The sequence below is a fragment of the Populus trichocarpa genome, chromosome 7, assembly GCF_000002775.5.
Source record: "Populus trichocarpa isolate Nisqually-1 chromosome 7, P.trichocarpa_v4.1, whole genome shotgun sequence".
Taxonomy (NCBI): Eukaryota; Viridiplantae; Streptophyta; class Magnoliopsida; order Malpighiales; family Salicaceae; genus Populus; species Populus trichocarpa.
Window position 1 is genome coordinate 1,713,978 of NC_037291.2, and position 22,134 is coordinate 1,736,111.

The window sequence follows — 22,134 nt, forward strand, 5'->3', positions numbered from 1 at the left end:
AACTTTTATCCAATAATTAAGGTGATTGCAGGAAATTAAATTCATTGAGAGTGATTGAGATGAACATCTTGAAGCCTTTTTTCCTAAACATTTTAATCAGAGAAGATTATAAGAGATTGTAATTAGGTTCCGAACAGCTACTTGATCTGGCCAGAAAACAACAATGATAAACCTCTCCCTCTGCTAATTTGTTCACCTCTGTGACTGTGGACATGTTACTATTAAATGGGGCCAAGCCTTCAAGGCTGTCTCCCTCGTATGCAATCTTGTTACATCGAAACTTGATTGGATTGTAGATTTGAAATACAAATTGGCCGCTTTGCATTGAATAATATTTGTTTCTTACCTATTTCCCTTTGAGCATAAATTACATTCTCAAACTGCAAATAGATAATGAAGTATCTGATGGACTCAACGATATTTACCTACAAGACGAATGTATTTACAGAATGAGTGGTCAACTGTGAATAAGTAATGGCACAGATATGATAAGCTCAGGCTACCGCTCTTCTGAGTTGAACTTGTTCCAAGCCTCCTGAAAATAAACCAACAACAAAATGATAAGAATACAGATATTAGCAAGAATCTCCATGGTCAAAGACCTAGCTGCCTCAGCCTGATGGCAGAACGAAACTATGGTTTGGATGGAATGCATACTGTATATTTGACTCGTGAAAAATAGAAAAGCTATCTACAGGTTTTTAAGCACTACAGGATACTGAACACTGATGAATATTTAGTGAGAGAGTTGAATGCAGCCTCAACAGATGGGGATGAGTGAAGCAGAGTAATTCTAACCTAACGAGGAGTAAGAGTCTAGGCGTAGAAAGCCTACACATGGGTTCACATGAGAGATCTTTCTAGAAAAAGTTAAAAGTCAAAAGCTGCTTATCACTAAATGGTTTAAAAAACTCATTTTCTCTTGGGGCTTTATATACTAGTCAGTGAATTTCCGGAGAATTGTTGAAAAAGAAGATTTTAACATCGTATTTATATATTATATTTACCATTTATGGTAAATATGCCAGAGAAGAGAACGATTGGACAGCTAAAACAATATAGTAAATTCAATATTGAACACAAAGCAAGAACTTTCATTTCAATTCTAATTCTGTGAAATCAAATGGATCGTACAAAAAGTGAAAAGATTTGTCAAATTTGGCATTGCCAAATCTCAGGTTGTCAAAAGCATTGTTTGCTTAGAATAATACACCCTTCTTTGAGCTAAATAAAAGAAAGCTGATCGAACAGCACTGCCTTTTCTTGCTTCAATGTTGATGAATCTATGGCCATGCATATATATATTTGACAGATCAGAGCCATATCCCTCCTTCCTTCACATACTGCAAGTACCTAGCAAATTCTGGCCTAGCCGTAGGTTTCTTCTTTCTACGATTATTGAAGAGACTAAACAGTGGATGACTCCTGCTAACCTTTCTGCTGCTAGGCTTCGCCGGAAAAATATTTTGAAGGGCAAGTTCTGGTCCCAACTTTCGTGACTTTGATGAGCCAAAAACACTAGCTGGTACGCTTTTAGCCCTCTTCAACTTCCCATCCAATAGACTTATGTTAACAGGCTCGTCAACTAACCTTTCATAACCCCCATGGTTCCTGCATGTGCTCAATGCTCTCAACATGGCTTGATCCTAATAGAAGTAATATGCTCAATGCCCTGGAAGATAACATGAACTTGGACTGTGTGTGTATATATATATGGAAGAATCCGTGTGGTTGGTGAGCACTGCTTTGTGGACGAAAATGAACAAGTCAAAAGCAATGACCTACTGATTAATTTAAGATATTTGGCCACGTGTTTGTTGCTTGATTAGTGAGAAATGCTATGAACAATTGCTGATAAAGCTGATGTGGGAGGATCCTCTCCGTCCATATGGTGAGGTTTACATGAAATGAATAGACAGGATTTGCTAATGCATGCATGAGCGACTGTGCGTAGCATTTTTTGAAACCAGTTGGTCTTTGTTTGGTGAGCTCTTTGTTCTTTTTTATGTTTTTAGTGAAAGGTTATCGCAGCTCTGACTTGTCAAGAAATGGTCATCCTCATATATATATATAAAGCACACATTTCGGCAGTGAGTTTGATCTCTTCTCATTCCTAATTTTCTCGAAGAAATTGTCACTTGTTGGCCAGTGGTTGTTGCTGTAATTCCTTGTATTTGTTGTTCTGAGGAATTAGTCAAGTTTTTATTAGCAGGAGATTACATTATAAAACTACACCGCCCTCAGGTTTAATTTAACCTATTCGGAAAACAAGCTTCACCTGCCAAGAAGTTCAGAAAGACTTTCGTGACTGTTTCTTGGGCACAATCGGTTGATTTTTTCCTTTCAGGTGATCCCAATTCCTCGATTAAAAGTTGAATATACATTTCATTTTTTTTATTTCGAATTGATTTGCCAAACCCTCGAGCTGTTTTGCTTAGTGTGATGGATTCGAGCCTGTGGAGCTGCAGAAAAGAAATTTGTTGTGACTGTTCAATTCCTGTTGGGAGTGGCATGCATTCCTAAGACCTGGCAAGAAGTACTTGGTGAGTCTCGATGTAAAAAAGCATTTAGTGGTTTGCCGGCTGAAAGGAATTGACCATCAGAAAAGGCCACCTCTAATCACCGTACAAGGCTGATTTGTCCATTGTTTAATGGAATTGTTCCGCCTTGAGGCTGCAGCATCTTCCTTTTCTCTCGAATTTCTTTTAGAGGATGGAAAAAGCCTTAATGCAAATGGAAAACAAAACACAAGAAGACTTTAAAGAAAGACAAAATGTTGCCGAAAAGGGTTATTACCTCTAATTCGTATTTTGTATTTGAATGTCTTTTTTTCACGAAGCTTACAACTCTTTAAATAAATTAAAAATCAACTTTTATGGGATAGAAAAATAACACTAAGTCAAATAGAAAAGATTATATAAAATCCAAAATTAAATAAAAAATTTAAAACTAAAAAGAAAAATTAATGAAATTGAACCAGACTAATTTCTTTCAAACCTAATTCAAGGGCCTTCCAGACCTCGGTTGATTATAGTCAACGGATTCTTTTATAGAAAACTATGTCTATAAAATCATCCAATAAAATCAAGTTTAATTCCATGATTATATCTAAAGTTATGTGGGCTCTTCTTATCAGATTATTTGTGTTGGAGCATGCCTTCTTTTGCATGATTTGTTAGTGAGAAATCTACAATTGACTTTTCTACATGATCTGCCGGTGGCGGATTCATAACTGATTGTTCAGAACTATCAATTCTTCCAACACGCATACTACAAGCCTCCCATCTATTCTTGATTCCATGATTAGAATTTATCTCCCTCACTAGTTATGCATGGCTTATCAGTTGTCACAAGACCGATGATCCCGAGCTGTTTTGATGGTTACATTTACAGTAGTATACATTCACAAATTATGCACAGCTAGCACTGCAGCTAGATTTTTTCAATATCTCCAGATTAACGGATAAGACAACTGAGCATCAAATCCTTCTTCCATTGAAATCCTAGCCCCATAGATTCTTCTTTGATTTGAAGTTTGTTAGTCTAGATGTACTGTTTATCGTGAAGGAATAAGAAGAACAAAAATACAAGGCCCTAGCACAATAACATAATTCATATAGCAGGTTGTAGTCGATAGTTTGAAGCTATACTCATAATTGATTCTCAACTCGCTTGCCAGAGACGAGAACGATTGGACAGCTAAAACAATATATATAGTAGATTCAATGAACACAAAGCAAGAACTTTCAATATTTCAATTCTAATTCTGTGAAATCAAATGGATCGTACAAAAAGTGAAAAGATTTGTCATATTTGGCATTGCCGAATTTCAGTTTGTCAAAAGCATTGTTTGCTTAGAATAATACACTTCTTTGAGCTAAATAAAAGAAAGCTGATCGAACAGCACTGCCTTTTCTTGTTTCAATGTTGATGAATCTATGGCCATGCATATATATATTTGACAGATCAGAGCCATATCCCTCCTTCCTTCACATACTGCAAGTACCTAGCAAATTCTGGCCTAGCCGTAGGTTTCTTCTTTCTACGATTATTGAAGAGACTAAACAGTGGATGACTCTTGCTAACCTTTCTGCTGCTAGGCTTCGCCGGAAAAATATTTTGAAGGGCCAGTTCTGGTCCCAACTTTCGTGACTTTGATGAGCCAAAAACACTAGCTGGTACGCTTTTAGCCCTCTTCAACTTCCCATCCAATAGACTTATGTTAACAGGCTCGTCAACTAACCTTTCATAACCCCCATGGTTCCTGCATGTGCTCAATGCTCTCAACATGGCTTGATCCTAATAGAAGTAATATGCTCAATGCTCTGGAAGATAACATGAACTTGGACTGTGTGTGTATATATGGAAGAATCGGTGTGGTTGGTGAGCACTTCTTTGTGGACGAAAATGAACAAGTCAAAAGCAATGACCTACTGATTAATTTAAGATATTTGGCCACGTGTTTGTTGCTTGATTAGTGAGAAATGCTATGAACAGATGCTGATAAAGTTGTGGGAGGATCCTGTCCGTCCATATGGTGAGGTTTACACGAAATGAATAGACAGGATTTGCTGATGCATGCATGAGCGACCGTGCGTAGCATTTTTTAAACCAGTTGGTCTTTGTTTGGTGAGCTCTTTGTTCTTTTGTATGTTTTTGGTGTGTGAAAGGTTATCTCGCAGCTCTGACTTTTCAAGAAACGGCTGCTTGGCTCTGTCTTTCTGGACTTTTTCAAGTGCAACTCTCCATTCCAACCACAAGCGAGAAGAAAATTTCAAAGCTCACAGGTGAGATAGTGACCTCGTGCATCAAAAAATTCAACCCTTCTTTATGAGCAATAGATTATGTGGGTGGCGGATTTGGAAACGTTGTCAGTGATATTGGTTTTTTAGCTCCAACATGCATGTAAGATGTGCGGTGTGTTCCAAGAAGGTGTGATATTGGTGTTTTTAGCTCCAACATGCATGTAAGATGTGCGGTGTGTTCCAGGAAGGTTCATAGAAAGCTCTCTAACAAGGAGGCGTCGAGGCCAATTGCAAGAAAAACCTTGTAAAAGAGCGTCGATGGAAGTCTTTTTCTTCTTCTTTTTTTTTTGGGTGTTAAGTGATGACTTGATCAACAAAGCAACCCAGACAGGGACAATGCAGAGTTTAAAAGGACAGCGGCAAGCTGCGGAAACTGGAAACAAAAGACAGAAATGATGAGCTAAACTAATTAAACAGATCCCAAATCTGACAAAACAGTAGTATACTCAGAATCTTCTGAAGCATCTTTGAACCCTTGCGTCTTCTCTGCAAATCCTGAATGAAATTCTTCAAAAGAGAATCCATTTCTCCTCCTGCGGAGTTACAGGCATTATTCAGTGACACAAAACAATATTCCTTTTTTCTTGTTAGTTTTCTTTTCTTTTTCTGGTTTTTCATCTCCTATAGAAAATATTAGAAAACATGTTCATTTCTTCAAATCTCAGAAAATCTTTCTAACATAATGTATTCATGTCATATTGTTTTCCATTTGGAGAAAAATGGCGAAATAGAAATCGTGTTTAAATTAAACATTTTTTCTATGATATTCTTTACATTTTGATATTTTTTTTATCATTATTTTTAGAGGAGAGATATAAGATAAATATAATAAATGAATTTTTTTTTCAGATTTTTTTTAATTTTTTGACATTAACAAATCAAAATTATAAAAAAATACTATAAAAATCAATTCACTACTTTTTCAAGTCAAACACTTTTAAAATGCAATTTTAAACATAAAAACAGTCTCCAGGGTGAATTTTTTTGGAAAACAGAGGTTTTCCAACTTCAGGCATTATAGTGGAAGAACCGAAATTTTTTTTCCTTTTTCTAACTTGTAAAAATATATCATTTGAACACAAATTTCTTTTTCCATATTTCGTTTTCTATTTTTCTTGAAAATATGGAGTATTACTCCATTACTGAACACACCGATAAATTCTGTCACTCACGGCTTTCTGAACTAAGTACACAAATGAGTACCAAGCAATACACATAACCCTGGATTTTTTTTTCCCAGCAGAAACTCTTTACCCAATAGAACTTATCACCTTAGCTACCACCTTGCTTGTTTATGCCACGCAGCTTTATTGCAGAACATGTAAAGAATAGATCACCTCTGACCTCATTTTAGATTTCACATCATACAAGAAGTCTTAAACTCCCTGCCCATCTTAACTTGCTTGCATTATTCTCCTCATTTCATATCCAAATTATAATTATTTCTTACATCATTTCAACCAGACACCAAGACAATTAGGATTTTGAAATATTTGACGGAAAAGTCAAGTATTTCCTCTCAAGGCCAAATTTTTATCATTTTGCCGAACACTTATTAACAAACTTGGTACCCGGTCTCGTTAAAAGTTGTTAACACCTTCTCCTTTCATATAGTCAAATTAGAACAGTATCAGTAAGAGCAAAAACAACCAACCTCGTTGCCAGGAATCTCTGTTTATGGAAAATGGATGACGAATGAGATCTGTGATATATTTGCCTTCAGAATGGTTCACAAGAAGCAAGTATTTGATAGGCACCAATAAACTGTAATTAGCCCTGAGAGGAATTCGGCTCTACTTTGTGGATTCTAGTTAGCCAGGTGCTGAATAAGTCTGGAGACTACTTGTTTCAAAAATACTGTTTTGGAAATGAGAAACTAAATTTCCGAACCTGCACCGTTATCTCAAAACTCCAAAAACGAGACCAGTCAAGTAATTAACCAGATGCATCTGATCACTTCTATGAATTGCTTTAATGGAAATCTTCCACGTGGAAATAGAATAATGGAAAAGCCAGACCTGAGAGTGGTGCACTTTCTGAGTCTTCTTGATGAATAACAGTCTGCTCTTTGATCAAAATCAAGAAGTTCAAACCACCCCTTTTCTGCTCTAATTTGTAGTTAAGTGGCAATTTCATGCAACATCTAACCAGCTACTACCTAATACTTTAGTCAGTCCTTTCTTCCTCATATTGTTTCTCAAGCTCTCCACAACATCCCACCTATCAATGGATGCATAGAACTTTGAAACCAGCACATGAATGCCATCATTATTTGGTTCTAATTCCAAGAGATGCTTTGCAGCAAACTCACCCCTAGATACATCCAGGTTAAGACAACAAGCATTCACTAGTGCTGCCCACACTGCAGCTGTAGGCCCTATACCCTTTTTAACCATATCATGAAAAAGGCACCATGCATCTTCTATTTGGCCAGCACGGCCTAAGATATCTATGACGCAGGAATAATGCTCCTGACTTGGATCCAGACCATATTTCTCCCTTGCAGAATTAAAAAGTTCTTGGCCTTCTTTGACTAGTCCTGAATGCCCACATGCTGATAGAACAGCAAGAAGTGTCAAAGAATTTGGCAAGACTCTACTTCCTTCTTGCCCCATCTCTTTAAACAGCTTGAGTGCTTCATCCCCATGACCATGCCTTCCATATGCATCTATCATGCTAGTCCAAGAAACAACAGTTTTATGACAGATCCCGTCAAATATTGATCTGGATTTCAAAATTCTCCCACATTTTGCATACATATCTAATAACACATTGCACACTTGAGTATTTGCAATAAATCCAAATCGCAGTGCCACGCAATGAATCTGCATCCCAATCCACAAATCTGAATTATCAGAGCAAGCAGCAAGAGCAGTAGTAAGTGCAACCGCATTTGGTCTCATAGTACTCATCACTAAAAACGCCTCCTCGTATCTCCTATGCTTGACACACCCAGCAATCAAAGAATTGCGCAAAACCTCATCTTTCCTGCAACTCAAACAAGAAAAAACTTTCATAGCTTCGCTAATATACCCCACATTAGAGTAAAAATCAATAAGAGCAGTGCCTAAAACCACCAAATCTCGACCCATCACAATGACCAAGCCATGAACTTGCTTACCTTGTCGAAAAGCCTTAATAAAGGCACAAGCCTTAAGCACAGAACACAGTGTGAACTCAGTTATCTCCACACTCTCCCTCCTCATTGCTCTAAAAACACCAAGCGCTTCCTTAGCAAGACCATGCCTAAGAAAACTCGAAACCAAAGCATTCCAAGTCACAACGTCCCGGAATTCCATTTCTTCAAAGACCTTAACTGACTCACCCAAGCACCCATATTTTGAATACATATCCATTACTGCAGTTTTTGTTATAGTTCCCAAATCCGTGCCTGTCTTAATCATTAAAGCATGGACTTGTCTGCCACACTTCGTGTCAGGCAAAGCCGAGCATGCACGGAGAACCGGCGTAAAGGTGTAAGCATCAAGGTCAAGAAATGCAGAATGAATGCGAGAGAAGAGATCCCATGTGGCAAGAAAGTTTCCATCGCGAGAATAGGAGGCGAGTTGAGAGTTGAGGGAGTAGAGGTCTCTGTGAGGCAATTCATCGAACAGGTTGCCGGTATGAACATAACGGTTCTGAAGGTAGATGGTTGCGTTTGCTTCCGAATAACCGTTAATGGGTGTTCTGGCGGAGAAGTTAGGGTAACAAAAGAAACGGTAACAAATGGACAGCGACCGGGGTTTAGGAGGCATCAAATATGAAGAGGGAGTGATTATTTCTTTATTAACAAATGAGGGGAAGAAATGGCTTGTGAAAGTGGACGGCGCCTATTAAATCAAAATTGTTTTGGAAAAAAAAAGAAAAAAAAGGGGTTAACTGGGTAAAATTCGATCAATTTCACACTAATTTAAGCTAAATTTAATAACTATAATCATGGTTGATAAGATTAACCAACTCTAAAACTAAAATTCACATGAACCAGCACTAAAATCTAAAATTGTGAGGATGAATGGATGATAAGGATTTGAACATGGGATGCCTCCAAGTTAATAAGTTGAATAATAAATAATAGTTATGGAATAAATATCCATGTAGATAACTGAAAAATGATGAATAAAATATGAATATATAATTTTTTAAATTAATAGGGGTAATATATATATATATATATATATATATATATATAAACTGATATATTCTCATCCCTGAATTAAGTTTTAATTGGATTGTGAAGGGCTGGAGGCTAATTATCAAAGTGAAAATACTCGGTAATGGTGTTAAAATCATGAATGAACTTGTAAAATCTAATAGTTTTATGAGTTAATATAAATTTATCGTATAAAATCGATTTCAAAAATCAAAAACGGAGACAAAATCCGACTAAAATCATCTTGACTCGTTAAAATAGAGTAAAATCATGATTTGAAGACTGATTTTACAAGTTCACTCGATATGTATATATACTGCACCCTAGCAGCCCTCTCCTTCTTTTTTTCCATCATCGTTGACGTCCTCTCCACCAGCCACCGTGAGATCCAAACAACTTCAGCCCTCTACTGTAGACATGGGTACTAATTAACTGTTCTAGATAGAAGCTAGGAGGATTTTCCCCCTCTGTTTTGGGGTCAGTGGGGAGTTTGAGGAAGGAACAAGTATGTCAATATAAGCATCTGCACCTGGCCTTCCTTGGATCCATAAGCAGCTACTGAGACCGAGAAAGTTCTATTATCATCCCTGTCAAAGATAGAGTCTGTTTGCTTGCTTAAAGGGAGTGGCTGGTTCTTGTTAGGTGGAAATCAATCGTCAAGTTTTACTATTTCTTATTGTGTTCTGTAAATTAGCTCCCTTTTGATTCTTCCTCAATCCAAGAACAAGACTTGAAGTGCCACAGATACTGTATTGACAAAAAGAAAATGTGCTTGTTCTTGTCTTTCTCACACACTTTCTTTATGGGGTGTGGGGAGGGAAAATGAAGGAATTTACTTGTGCCATCTTTTATTTGCACTGTTATGCCATACATCCATGAATTTGACTCCCAGTTTATTGCTAATTGCTTTGGTTCAGCTGATGCCTTTTACTTTAATTCCTTTATTCCAGGACATGATTCTTAATGGCTTGTATTGGCAGCAGTCATTTGCTGCTGCAAGATTTTATTGATCAAGATTAATTTTGCTTCTGTTTTGTCAGTAAAGTACCGTTGAATATCAACATAAGGCCAACTTGATAATTTTGTTTCTGTTTGATAGAATATCAACATAAGGCCAACTCAAATTCTCCATTTTTGTTCTGCAGATGCTTGTAACATCAAGTAATTTAGAGCAGACAATGATTCAATAAAGAATTCTCAAAAAGCAATTATGTAATCTAAGGTACTTGAACCATATATAAGAAAACATTTCTTATAATTTTACGATCTGTTTTTACTCTCCAGGTTTGCATTACATTTTCTGCGTTTTTGACAACTTCACTCCCAGGTTCTTAACGCGGGATATGCAGGTGCGATGATGAAAATAAAGTCTAATTAATACAATAACTAAATAGAAGGACAGAGAAGCATCACGTCAGGATGGCCGAGTGGTCTAAGGCGCCAGACTCAAGTTCTGGTCTTCGAGAGAGGGCGTGGGTTCAAATCCCACTTCTGACATTTTTCTACTTTCATATTATTATTCAGTAGTGAGAAATTGTATGAGCTCAGCTCAGTGATCACCGATCTAGGATTTATCCTGTGCTGAGTTTTATGTCAACTGACTAAAAATTTATCTAATTAATCAAATACTCGGTAAAAACTAACTAGGACTTGTTTTTTTTTTACAAAAAAAAAACATAATTTTAATCTTTTTTACAAAAATAAAAAATACATACTTTTTATATGAATTCTTTCAACAACAAAAAAAATCATTACATCTCCAAACCGAAGATAGCTGAAAAAGCAGAAATGCAGTTAGTGTTATGATGCGATTTTACCAACTCTTGTTAGAGGCCCGATTCATTAATAATTACATGGAAGCAACCTTGATCACTACTACACGTTTGCTGATCACTGAAATTGTTTTCCTCAAGATCCTCAGTTGCCATGCATGCCACTATCATCATGTTTTCCATCAAACATAACATGCTTACTCTCTTTTTAGTCATCGACGCCTGATCTTATGTTCCTTCTCTCAACATTTATCCAATTATTAAGGTGGTTGCAGGAAATTAAATTCATTTAGAGCGATCGAGATGAACATCTTGAAGCCTTTTTTCGTAAACATTTTAATCAGAGAAGATTATAAGAGATTGTAATTAGGTTCCGACGTCTGGCCAGAAAATAACAACGATAAACCTCTCCCTCTGCTAATTTGTTCACTTCTGTGACTGGACATGTTAATATTAAATAGGGCCAAGCCTTCAAGGCTGTCTCCTTCGTATGCAATCTTGTTACATGGAAACTTGATTGGATTGCAGGTTTGAAATACAAATTGGCCGCTTTGCATTGAATAATATTTGTTTCTTACCTATTTCCCTTTGAGCATAAATTACATTCTCAAACTGCAAATAGATAATGAAGTATCTGATGGACTCAACGATATTTACCTACAAGACGAATGTATTTACAGAATGAGTTGTCAATTGCGAATAAGTAAATGGCACAGATATGATGAGCTCAGGCTACCGCTCTTCTGAGTTGAACTTGCTCCAAGCCTCCTGAAAATAAACCAGCAATAAAATGATAAGAATACAGATATTAGCAAGAATCTCCATGGTCAGACTTTGCTGCCTCAGCCTGATGGCAGAACAAAACTATGGTTTGGAATTTGGATGGAATACATACTGTATCTTTGACTCGTGAAAAATAGAAAAGCTATCGACAGGTTTTTAAGCACTACAGGATACTGAACACTGATGACCATTTAGTGAGAGAGCTGAATGCAGCCTCAACAGATGGGGATGGGTGAAGCAGAGTAATTCTAACCTAATGAGAAGAGTCTAGGCATAGAACTAGAGATCTTTCTGTGAAGGCTTTTCCATAGGTGTACCAAAGGCTATTTTCCAACAATAAAAATACAAGAGATGTTGTCTTAAAAATGATTTTGTGATCTTGTCAAGCATATTTTCTAGTTTCAATAATCACTGAAGTTGTTGGAAGTAACGTGCAAAACAGTACCTTCAGAAGATCAAAGACCTTCTCACATATGTACTTCTGCTGAATACTTGCACCCCGTTGTTGTAACTTGTCAGGATGAACACAAAGCGTGGCTTTCCTGTAAGCTTTCTTTACAGCTGCTGAAGTTATTACTTCAGTCAATGGAATTGGCTGCCAGCCGCTGTCAGACCCAAGGATCTGCCACAAAAAAATATTTCAAGTAACATTGTACAGGCCAGATTGAATGAAAACTGACGAAAGGAGGCCAGAAATCTAAACATCTAGAAAACCTAAAAAAGGAAATGAAGTGAACTAGCTGGTGGAGAGTATTAAACAAGAGAAACTCAACCCAGACACCTTAACAACACAAAAGAGATACACCTTCTCGTAGTAATTTGGCTATATAAAATATTCATTCAAGTTTTATCTTTATATATTATCCAAAAAAGGGTGTAGCAGCAAAAACTTCAATTAATTACATTTTATAAGCATTAAAGGAAACCAGAAGACTTCAACATTCCTAAAATGATGCAAGGAGAATACAACATACATATTGTAAAGTTGACAGCAATGCACGCAAGTTTCCTTCTTTCCCGCTGGACCACCTCTTGACATCAGCATCCAGAGTTTCTGCTAATCTCTGCAAGAAAAATTAGATTGGAATTATATGTGAGATATGCGTGAGATATGCAGAGCAAGTTCGAAAGTTCAAAAAATTCTTCGTGAAAAATCATTACATTTCTCTCTGCTTGTTCTCTCTGAGCAAGAAGATCTCGCATATTTTTCTCTGCTAGAGCTTTTGCCTGCCATAAAGCCAAAACATTACAGACGAACTCCTTTGATGTAAGCAATTGATTGCTATTTACTCTGTAGGAAGAAAATCATACCGCACGTTCAGCTGTTCGCCTATGCCTTTCTAACCTTGCTTTACACCTTTGAGGTGACTCACCTTCCACCCCTTCAGATCTCTCCATATAGTAGGAACCTTTTTGTACAGGGATACATGGTTCAGAAGCAATAAAGGATAAAACAAATATGTGCAAAGGTGTGTAAGAAGTTTTGTATAAAATTCCAGTTTAAACAGTGTACATACCATTATATACTGAGGGTGAAGAACTAGGTCCCATTCCACCATTCCTGGAAGAAGCAGAGAATTTATCTGGGACAGATCTTTCTACTCGTTCTCTTGCCTCAAAAGCAGTCCTTTCAGACATTACTTTTCCAAAAGCACGCTCGCGTGCCTCTGCAGCAGCTCTCTCTACTGCAGCACGTTCCCTGAGCCTGGCCTCTAAAGATCTGTTATCAGTTAATGACTTCTCCCTAGCCTCTGCACAGGCCTTCTCTAGCCTTTCACGGGCCTCAGTTATTGCTCTTTCCACAGCAGCCCGTTCTGCCCTATCACGAGCTTCGAAATGTACCCTTTCACGAGCATCAAGCGCTGCTCTGTCAACAGCCATTCTGTCCTTTTCTCTTTCTTTTTCCCTCTCCCTCTCTTCTTCTAGCTTTCTGAGACGTTCCATTTCCAGCTCCTTTTCTCTTCTCATCCTCTCAACTTCTTTTTCCTCTGATGATAGGGTCTTATTGAGATTCTTTACTTTTCTTTCACTTGTATTAAGCTGCTGAGTTGATCCCGGGGTACTTCCTTTTGCTTCTAAATTAGCTGGCTGAGCAGCTTCTATTTTCCTTCCAGTCTCAACCGATTTTTTCACTGCTCCAGTTGACATGAAATTTTCCTTTCTGTCTTCATGATTCATAGCAACTGCCTGGGGGATATTCTTTCTTCTGTCACTCCTGTCCTGAGCAAATTCCTTCCCTTGATTTGCGATATCAGATTCTACTTGGGAGGCTTTCTTAGTTTTCTCTATGCTCTTTCGTCCAGTGCCATTTCCAGCTTCCCCTGCTTTCCTCGTCCTTTCATCACCATAAACTGACACAGCATCATCTTCCACTACATTATTTTCATGTTCTAAGTTGCCTTGAGCCAAACCAGACACTTTTGTTTTTCCACCAGCCTGTGTGCTCACTGTTTCAACTGCTTCTTCCTTGTCACTGATTTTCAGCTCTGGAGGTACCTTGCCAATTTCTTCATGAGCAATCTCCTCGGTCACTACTTGTTTTCCATTCCTCCCCTCATGTTTGCCAGCTAATCTAGTTGATCCAAGGTTCGTATTGACTTCCGTCTTACATGCCTGCTTCACTACCCTGCAGTTCTCACCCATCTCATTTAGTATCCCTGGTTTATCATTCTCAGAGCCATCCTTCAGCTTCACCTCAGTGTTTTCCAAGTTGCAGGTCTCTTTGGATGCATCCCCCATTTCTTCTGATGTGCATGTTCCTGGTTCACTTACTTCTCCCTCTGGAGTCTCTCTTAACTTGCCACTTTCATCTTGCTCATTTGTCTCTTCTAGTTGCTTTTCAGTTGTTTCCTGTTCTAGAGTGTCTCCAATCCCTTCATTTTCAAAAACCTCTTTACATTTCTTCTCATTTCCTTCTTTTTCATTAGCCTCTCTCTGTTTTTTCTTATTTTCATGCTCAATAGCTTCTTTTAATCTTTTCTCATTCTCTTCTCTTTGACGAGCTTCTTTTAATCTTTTCTCTTTCTCTTCTCTTTGATGAGCTTCTCTCAACCTCCCCTCATTCTCTCGTATTCTCCTCTCATTCTCTTCCTTCTCAAGAGCTTTGTTTAATCTCTTCTCATTTTCTTCTCTTTCACGAATCCTTCTTTGTCTCCTCTCATTCTCCTCTCTATCAGCAGCCTCTCTTAGTCTCCTCTCATACTCTTCCTTCTCATGAATCTCTTTCAGTCTCCTCTCATACTCCTCCTTCACCAAAGCCTCTTTCAGTCTCCTCTCATTTTCTTCCTGCTCAAGAGCTGCTCTTAATCTCTTCTCCTCTTCGTGTGTTTCATAAGCCTCTCCCTGCTTCTTCTCAGTTTCTTCCCTCACACGAGCCTCCTTTATCCTCTTCTCCTTTTCTTTCTGCTCCAATGCCTTCTTCAGCCTTCTCTCATTTTCCAATTGTTCAAGAGCTGCTTTAAGCTTCTTTTCATTTTCTTCCTTCTCAAAAGTGCTCCTTTGTCTCCTTTCACCACCTTCCTTTTTATGAATGAATAGTTTCTCATTCTCCGCATTTCTAACAGCCTCTTTCAGCCAAGGCTCTTTCTCCTTGTCCTCTGCAGTCTGCTTAGCTTCATGTTTACTTTGTGCTCGTGGAACCTCTCCCATGAGCTCATGTTTTTGTGACCCGTCAGCTCTAGTTCGTCTCTTATCAGTTTCCAAAGACTGCTTGTCCATTCCAAGTTTGTCCTCATCCTCCACTCTAAGAACCTCTTGAGCTACTTGTACCTTCTTCTCAAGCCCTTTCTCTCTGTGTGCCACTTTAGCAGCTTCTGATCTCCCATTGCTTCCCCCAAGGTCACGAGCTGGTTTTGATACTTTAGTGTTCTTGGCATATTCCTCCAGTTCATGATCTGCTGTAACTGCTTGTACTTTCTTGCCATTTTCTAGCTGCTGCTGCGATGCTTCCATGGCTACCTTTTTCACCTTCTGCCCTTGTTCATGGATATTTGTGTTCTGCGGAAAAATGTTATCATTATTTGACAAGTCAATGACTTTTCTGGGTACATTTGTTCTCACCAGTTCAAAAAATTGAGTAGCTTCTTTCCATTCACTAGCTTCATCAATTTTATCGGATCCTTGAGATGACAAGGATTCCCTTCCAAGCTTCTCATCAGAAGACATTTTTGCTGCGTTTTGATGCCTTTTCCCTTCTAAAGAATCTGCAATTTTAACCTTTTGCCTGTCATCCATTCCGTTCTCTTCACTTTCACAAGTGCCTTGCACCCCTTCATATTTTGTACTACCAGACACATCAACAATCTTAACCACCCTACCTTCTCTATCCTTTCTGTCATTTTTTGAACCCAATTTTGTATGGTTTTGAAAACCACCCCTCTTCCTGTCCATCAATTCTTTTGCACTTTTCAGCTTGACTTGAGCTTTCTCCATAGCTTCTTTTATAGCAGCAGCAGAGGCAGCAGCAGAGGAACTTGCATCTACCTCTACATCAAAGTAAGGTGGAGAACTGTCACCAGCACTCCCTGAGGAAGCAGCGCTTTGACAGTTTGGGGTTGATTTACAAGAATCTCTCTTTTTGACGTCTAATGCAGGCGGTGGTCTAGAAGGTGGTGGCAATTGAGAGGGGTGAGTTTTAAGGCTGACATGAGAAATAGTTACAAACGTCTCATTAGGAAGAGAGCCATTTCGGACATATTCCTTATGAGGTCTAACTTCATTTCCAAAAACTAGATCATCAGCGCTACCATTAGCCGGATGTGACATGGTCTTCCTAAGCTTCTTTGCCCCCAACATTTCCCCAGTGAAATCAATATTGAGATGGCCATCATCACTCACCTGCAGAGGTGGGTGCTCGTCATCTGACTTTGGCAAAGACATGGTTCTATCAACCATAAAAGCATATCCAGGAACATCAAGTGGCTGAGTCACATATGTAATTCCATTTGGCATATCTTTGTTGCTGCTTTGAGTAGCTTTATGGTATGATATGTTAAATTCCATGATCCCATCAATGGACTCGTGAGAGTCACCATTCGACAAGCATTGGTTCTTTGTATAATTATCTGAGTCTTCTGATAGATATTCAGGGTCTTCTGGTGTCCTATGAATGAGTAAACAGAAAAACCAAATTCTACTATCAGATTTTATCTTGCTGGGGGATATACCAAATAAGATGCCATCACTTTTTACTCGATGGAAACAAACATACAGAACCCACAAAACAATTCAAGAAATCAAATAAAATAAACAGCCAGCAACCACATCAGCTTGCAACCAAAGCATCAAGATTTTCATGACTAACTAATCATTTTCAAAATAAACACAACTCCTAATTTTTCAAAGGGCACAATCTCCTTGAAGAAGCTTCTAGCTATGCTTGCATACACTAAAAGTAATGCTCAATTCCATGGAAAAAAGAAACCTCGTATTTTTCAGAAAATAACACAAATTTCTCCTCAGAGCATCTGATCATCCAGCCTTGAACTTCACAAAGCACCAACATATGCGTGATCACACCACGATCTATGATCACTGAAGCTAAAATTTCAAAATTAAACCTCATATAGTTTACCTCATGCTAACTTCCCGTATACCGTAATCTCCAATATTACACTTTAAATCGACACGCGCACGCGCACGCGCACGCGCAATATATATTTATCAACTTAGCTTTGAAAAGGCTGAAAAATACTAAAAGAAAACAGAATTTACACTAGGAATAAGACACTTAAAAACAAAGAAAAACAATGACTGCACACATTTTTTTTACATTGTAGATGAAAACAAAAACCCCAGAAAAACTTAAAAAAGCTAACTTTAAGAGCACAAAATAACCATACCAAGCTTCATCAGAGGAAAAGTCGCGGCCGTCAGATTGCTTCATCATCAACTCCTCGAAGGAAACAGCAAAGTCAGAGCCATTAAACCCACCAAAAACCTCATTATAATCAAACCCAGAACAGCTTCTAACATCAAAGAAAACATCTTCGGCTGCTTCATTATCCACCAATGGGAGATCAAGCACTGGAATCGAAGAGGAAGCTCCACGTGGCGCGTGAAATCCACCGAATATCTCGCTGTAGTCTTCCACTCGAGGAGACAGGGTAGGGGCTACTCCAAAACGAGGAGGGCCACCAAATACGTCGTCGTAGACAGTTTTGCTGGGGTTCGTGAAGAGTTTCTTCGAGAGCATGTTTGGGTGCTGAGAATGTGGGAGGTTTTCCATGAAAGTGAAGGGAGGAGAGAGATTGTTTTAGGGTTTTTGAAGAGTGTTTATGGGGTTTGCTTTTTATTGTTTTTTTTTTTTTTTTTTTGTTCTGTTGCAGTTTCTTGCTCTTTTCTCTGCATAGCATGCTGTCAGAGCAGCAAAGCTGACAGAGGAAAGTGAAATCAAAATGAAAAATAACATCGAGAATAGAAAAGCTAGTTTTGAAATTACCAAATTGGACACCGAACATTATTCTGTAATAAAGTTAAGGAAGGATAGGGTATTAGTATCTTCTTGCTCCTATCGTTATCATGCCTAGTTTAAGGCCTGACCTGTGATTCTTTCTATGATACGTGTCATGAGCTTATTGGGTAAAATCCTAAATTATTAACTTTGACCTAATAAGATTTTAAATTTTTAGAAAATATCATTCTAAATTAATTACCAAAATGTTCTAAACACTTGGTACGCATGAATATCAGCTATTGAAATCATTAAACCTACTAAGGTAAAGTTTTGGGTTATATGGATTTAAATTAATCCAAATCCATAAAACAAATGTTTTATTAATAAAAAAAATAACTAAAACAATGTTAATTTATATTTTAAAATAAATTAAATCAGATTTTAATTAATCATAACTAAGTTGCTAGTTAAATCTTTATATAATTCGAGTTTAATCATATTAATTCTTATATAATATTTTTAAAACTCAACTCGAGAGAAATATGTTAAAATCTAGCTAACCAATCCAGGTTTAAAAGCATGGTGAAATAATACTATATTGGTTATATATATGACAAATAGATAGTTGGTGGTAAACTATGAATCAATAAAAATCTATTTAAGAAAAATATATATATTTAGTTTGTTTTATGTTTTAAAAGTATTTTTTAAAAAAATATTTTTATGTTTTTTTTATTTTAATGTGTTGATATAAAAAATAATTAAAAAATATATATTATTCAGATGTATTTTTAAATTAAAAAAATTTTAAAAACAATTACTACGACACTTTCATAAACCTTACCGTAACACGTTGATATCAGGAAAATTCAGATGTGTTCTAGTCAATTTTTTGGGCTTGGCTTATCAGTGATGGGGAATACAATGAGGTTTTGGAGAAATTGTTTTTCATAAATGTTTCACAATTAATTCAAAGATTAATTTAATTTCACTGTATAAAAATGATGGGGGAGGAAGCTAAGTAATAAGACAAAAAGAAAAAAGAAAAAAAGAAAAAGAAAAAGAGGAGTGTATTTTCTCGTCACTACAAGGCAAGCAATGTCGAATCTGTGCCATATCCTGCAGAATCTGGTGTGTGTTTACTTGACATGGATTGCTACGACCAATTTGCATGTTATATCCGTGTCTGATAGGTGAGTGAGCTTCACTTGCTTGTAACTGCGGTAATTTTAGCTTTTTGTTACGTGTGAAAGTTCATTTTTCTCAAAAACAAATATTAAATTTATATTTTTTTAAAGTGTTAATATAAAAAATTATATATATATAAATGATTTTAATAGGTTTTTGAGGTAAAATATTTTTAAAAAGCTTTATTTACCACAACATTAGATACACATAAAAAGAGCTTGGGATCAAGAGATTTGCTTTCTTGGTGATCTCAGGTTCAAGCCCTATGGTTGCTCATATGATGGCCATTGGAGGCTTACATGGTCGTTAACTTCAAGGCCCGTGGGATTAGTCGAGGCGCGCGCAAGCTGGCTCGAACACCTACGTTAAACTAAAAAAAAAAAAAATTAACTACAAAACTCCATTCTGCAAGTTAATTTAATGATCAGTAGTTTTTTATCTAGTTGTTTTGTTTTTAAAAATTAAAACGATATTATTTTAGTTAAGAGAATAGATTAAGTTGTTAATTTATTGGTTAACTCGGCTAATCATCTTCTTATACCGAGATAGACCTATAAGAAAAAAAATAAAATTAATTTATAAATCAATAATTTCTCATGTCATTTATTGAAATTAACAATGATGATATTGAAATTGAACTAGTAGTAAAATGCATTCGTTGCACGCATGATATTTTTTAAAAGTATTTTTTATATGAAAATACTTTAAAATAAATTTTTTATATATTTTTTTATCTCAATACATTAAAATCATTAAAAAAACACTAAAAAATATCAATTTAAAACATATCAAGGCTTTGAATTTACCCCAAAAACAAATACATTAAAGTTTTGATCTAATTATGTGTCAAGTGGTGTGAAATTTAATTGGACCATGCATACATACGTGTATAAATAAATACATACATGTACGCATGTATGTATGTCCTCAATGGGCGTAACGTGATGGCAAAGGGTTTGAAATCTGCACAGCAGGTCTCGAGTTCGAGTCAGGGCGTGCACCTCTTGTAAGAGTCTGGGATAGCCGGGGTTTTACTCGCTCATCTGGGCCCACAAAGTGCGCTTTCCGGAGGATGAGGTTTCCTTGAATCTAAAAAAAAAAAATGTATGTATGTATGTATGTACGTGAGATTTACAAGATGGATGGTCTTAATCATTAAAGCGATGGAGAGGCAATAGAATCAAGAGAAAGAGTGGTTGTTGAATCAAAATGCATGATTTTTCTTTGCAGGCAATTATTAAATTAGCCCTCCCTACCTTGAGAAAAAAGTCTTATAATTAGTTTTAAAGTATTGAATCGCAATCCACATGCATATGATAGATCGTGTATTTTTCTGACATCGAGGGTCATCTTGGAATATTTTTTTGTCTTGTTGATTCATAATTGAGATGATAAATTCATAAATACTTTTTTATTTTCTTTTTCACATTTAATTACTTGAATTAGAATCCGATATGAAAAGGACAGGGAGAAAAAAATCCCATCTAGCACGTCACCAGCATTTGCAAGTGATGTAGAAATAGCAGTTGCTGTATATTATCTTCACTGTTCATCCCTTTTTATTTTAATGGATTGTGTAAAATTTTGTATTTTTAATTTAATCCTCAAATGTTTTTTTAAACGATTTAATTTTAATTAAAAAATAATTGATTTTGAATTTTTACGAAAGGACAGGGTTAGAAGAGGGGGGATTAAAATGAAAAATACGGTACACATGAGTGGCAAGATATAAGTTTTGAAAAAGATGCATTTTAGTCCTCCAACTTAAACAATCACGCAAATTATTCAATTTCAATCCCTCAACATTTTTCCAATTTCATTTTGGTATAAAAGTTCATTTTGTTATTTTTTTTGTTTCCTGGTTGAGAGAGGAGAGAGAGAGATCACTTAATTCCATGAACTATATTTTTGAAAATAAATGAATTATTTTCAGAAGATATTTATAATAAATATAGGCTTGCATGTTATTCTTGTTTTCCTTTTATTTTATTCAATCAATTTAATATATTTGTCTATTTCTATTATTGTTTAATTAAATAAAAAAAATATTTTAACAAACAAAAATTAGCAAACATAATCGGGTAAATGTTCTATCTTGCGAGATTAAATATCTTGATATATATATCTATCTATCTCTTAGTTTTTCAAGTTTTATTTTTAGATGTTGTTAATGATCTTTTATTTATTTATTAGCGCACATAGTTCTCAGTTTTATTTGATTACATGTGTGTGTAAATTTTTTGATTTGCATTTAAATTTTTTGAATTACAAAAATACATAAAAAAACATGTATATATAACTTTTTTATAAAAAATAAAGATATTTGACCCGCCGTCTACCACAAGTCACATGACTAGGATTAAACAAAATGATGTCTCTATCCCTCCATCTCTTTCTTGATGTTTAAAGGGTTTGATTATTTTGCTCAACAAACACACTATGAGGTTGTCAGGAGGAGCAAGAAAGATTAGGTGATGGCATTAAAAATTCAAGAAACTATAATAATGGGCTAGACAGTCCATGTTCACAACGTGCACTGGCTCTCAATACCATGCATGCCATGCCATCTCTGTGCATTTCCTGAGAAGGTTTTGATGGCGACACTTGATTATACCGTTCTGGAAATCCCTAACTGTCCCCAGTGGTGGCGAACTACGGTGGCCACAGCCGCCCACCATCTTATTACCACACATACTGCTATGATTTGGACAAAAATTAATACACGCCATGGCCATGGCCATGGCCCTGCCCTGAATAAAAACAATATTTGAGCTCAGGTTTTGGTCGACCCTCTATAATGGCGAACAAAAAAAATATACCCGAAACCTTCTTCTTGCATGTGCTTATGTTTTTCAGACAATAACTGTGGCACAAGTGCAAGGAGGATATATGCCATGGAGTTATCAATGTCATGCAAGCTATTCTTGATGTTACTTATGAGTTATGATCAAAATCTGGTTCCTAAATAACCAGCTTTTTATGAAGACAGTGTTTTACGTAGAAGCAATGGTTGTTTTTAATTACTTACAAATATATTACGTG

The 22,134-nt window shown here is 36.5% G+C and overlaps 2 protein-coding genes and 1 non-coding gene across 6 annotated transcripts; 1 reads left to right on the forward strand and 2 right to left on the reverse strand.

Annotated features, from left to right (window-relative positions):
- Positions 1–297: 297 nt before the first annotated feature.
- LOC7495483 (auxilin-like protein 1) lies at positions 298–17,875 on the reverse strand. Of its 3 annotated transcripts, XM_024605559.2 has the most exons (8): positions 17,351–17,875; positions 15,570–16,611; positions 13,028–15,506; positions 12,822–12,919; positions 12,672–12,737; positions 12,485–12,574; positions 11,956–12,132; positions 11,257–11,495 (listed from the first exon to the last, which is right to left on the reverse strand). In XM_024605559.2, the coding sequence occupies exons 1-8, from the start codon at positions 17,734–17,736 to the stop codon at positions 11,460–11,462; spliced, it is 4,374 nt and encodes a 1,457-aa protein (XP_024461327.2). In that variant the 5' UTR covers positions 17,737–17,875; the 3' UTR covers positions 11,257–11,459. The 3 variants fall into 3 exon arrangements, with proteins under 3 accessions (XP_024461326.2, XP_024461327.2, XP_002310250.4); XM_024605558.2 differs by lacking the exon at positions 11,257–11,495 and adding an exon at positions 298–535 and having other exon boundaries at positions 13,028–16,611; XM_002310214.4 differs by having other exon boundaries at positions 13,028–16,611.
- Positions 1,074–8,861, reverse strand: LOC7495485 (pentatricopeptide repeat-containing protein At5g66500, mitochondrial). Of its 2 annotated transcripts, XM_052454776.1 has the most exons (3): positions 6,460–8,861; positions 4,007–5,338; positions 1,074–1,353 (listed from the first exon to the last, which is right to left on the reverse strand). In XM_052454776.1, exon 1 carries the CDS (start codon positions 8,558–8,560, stop codon positions 6,938–6,940), a length of 1,623 nt encoding a protein of 540 aa, XP_052310736.1. In that variant the 5' UTR covers positions 8,561–8,861; the 3' UTR covers positions 1,074–1,353; positions 4,007–5,338; positions 6,460–6,937. The 2 variants fall into 2 exon arrangements, with proteins under 2 accessions (XP_052310736.1, XP_002310252.3); XM_002310216.4 differs by lacking the exon at positions 1,074–1,353 and having other exon boundaries at positions 3,727–5,338.
- On the forward strand, positions 10,369–10,452 carry TRNAL-CAA (transfer RNA leucine (anticodon CAA)). Its single transcript has one exon. It is a non-coding gene; the product is annotated as a tRNA-Leu (tRNA).
- Positions 17,876–22,134: the final 4,259 nt, after the last annotated feature.